Source organism: Penaeus chinensis, chromosome 32, assembly GCF_019202785.1.
Source record: "Penaeus chinensis breed Huanghai No. 1 chromosome 32, ASM1920278v2, whole genome shotgun sequence".
Classification (NCBI taxonomy): domain Eukaryota; kingdom Metazoa; phylum Arthropoda; class Malacostraca; order Decapoda; family Penaeidae; genus Penaeus; species Penaeus chinensis.
This window is the reverse complement of record NC_061850.1, coordinates 26,208,386-26,213,385: the sequence shown is the minus strand read 5'-3', so window position 1 is coordinate 26,213,385 and position 5,000 is coordinate 26,208,386. Positions and strand designations below refer to the sequence as shown.

General features: G+C 41.5%; 1 protein-coding gene across 2 annotated transcripts in view; it reads left to right on the top strand.

The window, feature by feature from the left end:
* Window positions 1–5,000, top strand: part of LOC125042611 — an 8,314-nt gene that overhangs the window by 432 nt on the left and 2,882 nt on the right. For both annotated transcript variants that reach the window (XM_047638368.1, XM_047638369.1), the window contains exon 2: window positions 2,239–5,000. This exon is cut by the window's right edge and continues 100 nt beyond it. In XM_047638368.1, coding sequence (XP_047494324.1) covers window positions 2,582–5,000 — 2,419 coding nt within the window. In that variant the 5' untranslated portion in view covers window positions 2,239–2,581. The remainder of the gene's footprint in view (window positions 1–2,238) is intronic.

The window sequence follows — 5,000 nt, the reverse complement described above, 5'->3', positions numbered from 1 at the left end:
GCATATTTGGTACTCGTAAATTATCGCCGATGTGCACCGTTTGGGTGTTATAGCTTCGGGCTGCGGGAAACGAGAGTATGGATGGTGTTTGGGGTGAAATTCCAAACGATTGTCACAACCTCCTCCCCTCTCACTACTTAAGCAGAATGCTTGTTAATATCGTCTATTTTCTGATGAGGAGGAGGTTGTGGGCCTCGTGTGTCGGTAGACGAGGATTTGGCCCGAGCTTTTAATCTTGCTAGGATGTGGAGGTCTGGTTGCCGTTGCTGGAGCGTTGTGGGTGCGGAGGTCGTGGCGATTGCTTGAGAACGTGCCACTGTCAGCTGTTGCGATGGTGGCCATTGGTTGATGCTTCTTTGGCTTGTACAAAAGGTATTTAGGAGAATGGATTTTGTCACACTGCAAGAGATGTATTTGACAGGGTTTGATTACCGTATGTCTTTGTCAATAATATATCACTTGCACTGTGAAGATATCCATTCTCATTCATAACTTTTCTACCTTTGTCGCGCAGTTTGCAATCATGGTTTGGTCCTTTAACTTATTGAACCTACTCCTAGAAGGGTTATATGGGATAGAGGCTTTTAGATAATAATGTGTAATATTGATATAATTTATGGTTGTTGTTTGTAAGTATATATATTTTTACAAAGTGACTATATTTACGGTACTGTAACGTGCCATCTCTTGACTACTTTTACAGGAATTCAGGTCGAGTGTGCACAATGTGAAACCACTATGCACACTGTCTGACTTGCTCTCCTGCTGTGGTAAAGTTAGAGAATTCCACACTGCATACACGAAATCGGAACTCTTGGAAAATTAGTCAGTAGACATTGCATTATGATACTGTAAATGTAGCAACAGCCTTTTTTAAAAAACTTACCTTGTAATGGCTGCAGTTTATAACAGTCCTGTCTTCAGCTGTGGGGATTAATGTCATTACTGAGGTTATCATCCATAAATTAGAATATTATTAAAAAAGGGGACATTGTAAAAAGTCCCGCAGTAGCATCTGCTAATACGCAGTTGTTTAGCAATATGAGGGTTATGTTCCTTAAATTCTCTCAAAAAAATTAATAAATAAAACTGCATGATTTGTACAGAATACACTTGCCTTACTGGTGCTAACAAAAACACACAAATACATCATTACTATGTCAGATTTATGGAAAATAATTAATTTAATGGTATCCCAAATGAAGCAGTTATTGTTGTATATTGTTGTATCATTCTGAAGACCTAATCTATATCACACTAGAGAAGGAAAGAAGATAGAGCATGGACTTATTCTTTTTTTCATAATGAATGAAGTAGTTGGTCTACAAGTTATATGTTCCCAGAATTTGTGTGGTGGAGGTTTGCTGACCATTGGTAGACGCAAAGTGGGGAGGCCATGGCTTCGCTTGTTGTATAGATCCGTGGGTATTGATAAGTAATTGTAGGCATACCATTCATTTATGGAAATTAGTTTTATTATGTTTCATATACTTTTTTTTTTTTTCAAAGGTGTTTTCAGTGTTGTTTATGATCATTAGGTATTTCTTTGCACTGATGACTGTAGGTTTGTCTAGAAAAAAATGCAGTGATTGTTTCTGACAGCTCAGTCAAGACCTTCCAATTTAGTGTGAAAGAGAGACCACTTTGCCACCTTATCTTTTAGCCTCAAACTTGAGAGTCAGAAATGAATGGGATTTTGTGAAAGCCAGATAAGATATTACATTAGGGGAATGAGGATAAGTTTTATTATAACAAGTTTTATAATTTATTGACTGGTGATAAGAATTGACAGCAAATGATGATAAAAGGTTGAATTTTTGTTTCTTTTCCTTACTTTTTTGTGCTTATTCAGATTATTTTCTTTTCATTTAATTACTTTGTTTTACATTAATGGTAGATGGACAGATAGATAGACATACATAAAAAAAACCCAGGAAGAAAGAAAATCATCTTTCTTTTAAAAATATTAATTATCTTTCACATATTTTTTGACATTTGTTACTGGTGCAGTATGGACAATTTCAGAAAAAAGGTCATTTCTCATTACTTAATTGATGTACATTATAGCTATGGGATATTTGATATTATTTTAAATAGATTATCTTACTTTGTTGATTTATTTATATCTCATTAGAAACACCTCTAAACACCATTATATTTTAACAATATATGTATAATTTGGAAAGTAGTAAATTCTTTTTATATATGTATTTGTATTAATTTTGTCTTTTTTTTCAGATTTGACATTCATCTACCCAAGGACAAATTTTAATCTACAGTTATTTATGATTCAAATCTGAATTTTAATGCATATACAGACTTTCAAGAGTCACATACATGAACAGACTCTGAAACTGATTTGAATATGTTTTTATCAGAAAAGCAAAACTTGATTAGAAATGAGCATGATGCTATGTAGAAATATGAAGAATTTTTTGTAAAAAAATGTGGGATTCCTAGCATGTGCTGGAAAGGAAAAGAAAAGAGAAACCGAAAAGCTTGAGCTCTCCATCTTACTAGACCTTCCCCTATCTGTGCTGGTATTCAGTGCAGGCTTCTTAAGAAGGGTCCTTTGTAGGACATGGAGAGCCCAAGCAGTGAAAGTGTACAAGAGTACCACCAGGTGCTGACAGGTGTTGGGTGCCATGAGGGTTCAGTGACTGTCTTTAAGCAAGATGGCAGCTCCGCACTTGTCACAGACTCGGGCATGGTTGCCAGCCTCACTGTGGTGGCTGACGACCAGTCCATCACAGGCGACGTGACCAATGAGATCATAATCACGGCAGATGAAAGCCTCACCATCTCCTCCGATGGGAATATCACACAGATGAAGACAGTGGATGGAGGGAGTGCCTCAGACACACTGCAGTCAAGTGCAGCTGACAAGGCCCTGGGTAGCCAGATTGTCTTTATCCACCAAGATAGGCAGCTAGAGCAGACACAGCCCATACACTCACAGTCACACCAGCACGTGACACAGACGCCCAGGCATCAAATCTTGGCCGTTCAACAGTCCCAGCAAGTACAACACACATCTCAACAGCAGCAGGTCCTCAGTGTGAGCAGTTCTCAGCAGCATCAGCGGCCACATACCCAAGGCGGAGAAATACCCATAAGACCTCTAATCAGTGACATTGTAAATTCAAATGTCCTAACTTCCACCACAACAAGCAGTCCTCTTTCTGTTAGTCTTTCAAATACAGTGTCAAATGGCACTGTGAGGCTCAATAGTCTCCCAGCCAATTTGCTAGCAAATCCAACAACAGTTACCACTACAGTTGAGCAACCGAACAATGGACCTTGCATGTGCTTTGTTTGTGGGCGTCAGCTCTGTGACCCCAGTGAAAGATTTTACTACCTTAAAACTCAAAAATTATTTAATACCCAGGTAACATTACTGGAACTCCTAAGCGATGTACTGAACCAGACTGTTGTCACCAACACAGGAGCAGTTGACCTGTGTTCAAGATGCTCAGAACTTATCAACGAAACAGACAGTGCTTACACCCATCTTAACCGCCTAAAAAAGCAAATAAATGGTCTATTTACAAATAATATGCGGCCAAAACTGACCTTTCAAGTCCTGCCAAAGACTAGTAACCTGGGTGCATTGGGCACGGGCTCTGTTCCTCGCCTTTATCAGCCTCCGCAACTCAACTTGGATGATTTAGCGGCCACCAGACCCCGTAGAGGGAGGCAAGCACGGAAGGAAAAGAAGGAGGAAAATTCAGTTGAGGTCAAAGTATCAACTGCCCCCAAAAAGAAAGGAGGCAGACCACGCAAACCATTTGGGTGCCATATTTGCAAGCGCAAGTTCTTGACCAAAGACATGGTTGCGAGTCACATGGTCAAGGAACACGATATTCATCCCGTGGGTTTAGCTAAGCCCATCCTTGGAACGAGTGACTCACCTGAACCAGGGTCTGGCCAACAGGAAGAGAAGAAGGTTTCAGGTAACACAGAGGGACAGCAGGTCAAGCAGGAGCAGGAGGACACCAAGGAGAAGCCTGCATTACTCCCTCTGAAAAGTAGCCCCATGAAAGATGAAGGACTTGCACTCAACACACTACACTCTCTGGCCCCAGTGCCCTCAACAGGTCGCTCCATATTGCCAAGCTTGACCCCCATAGCTCCTAAGGTGCGGAGGGATGCAGCCTCACAGTTCCTTGCGTCTATGCGTCCCATTCAGCCCAAGCCTCAAACCATGATACAGACTGCTCCTGATGGATCTATGGTCTTGTTCATGAACCCAACTGTGGTTGACTCTTCCCCAACAGTAATCAAAGTTACTCCAGGTTACATGAATCTTAAACCTGGTCCTTACACATGTGATAAGTGCAACAAGACCTTCTTGGATGACAAGAGTCGCAGAATGCATCGTATTGCGGCGCATGGTCTGAGGAAGAGGAAGAGGGACGGTGAGGAGGAGGATGAAGAGGATGACAGTGGGGAGAAGAGGGATTGTCATGAGAAGCTTTGGCACTGCAGACAGTGTGAGGTCTCATTTACAAGCAAGAGGAGTCTGGCTGAACACCGCAAAGCTCTCCATCGCATGGGAGAAAATGGCTTAGGCATAGATCAAAGAAAAGACCGGTTACATTCTTGTGATCAGTGTGAGCAGATGTTCTGTTACAAATATGAGTTAGAGCGCCACAGAGAAACTCACGTCCCATACACACAGATGGGGCCACATGAGTTTGTTTGTTGTGTGTGTGGCCTGAAAGTCGCAAGTAAAGCGGCGCTGAAAATTCACCTGCATCGTTTCCATAGTAAGGATGAGGAGACCAAGGACTACCTTTGCTCTGAGTGTGGCTACATGGCTTCCACCAAAAAAGCTTTTACTGACCATCAGCGTATTCACAGTGATGATCCAGGACCAAAGGCCCGCTGCACCATCTGTGAGAAAGAGATGCTGGCCTCTTCCTACAAGATTCACATGTTGAGGATGCATGGAGAAGCAAAACACCCTTGTGATACCTGTGGCCAGAGGTTTACAGTTC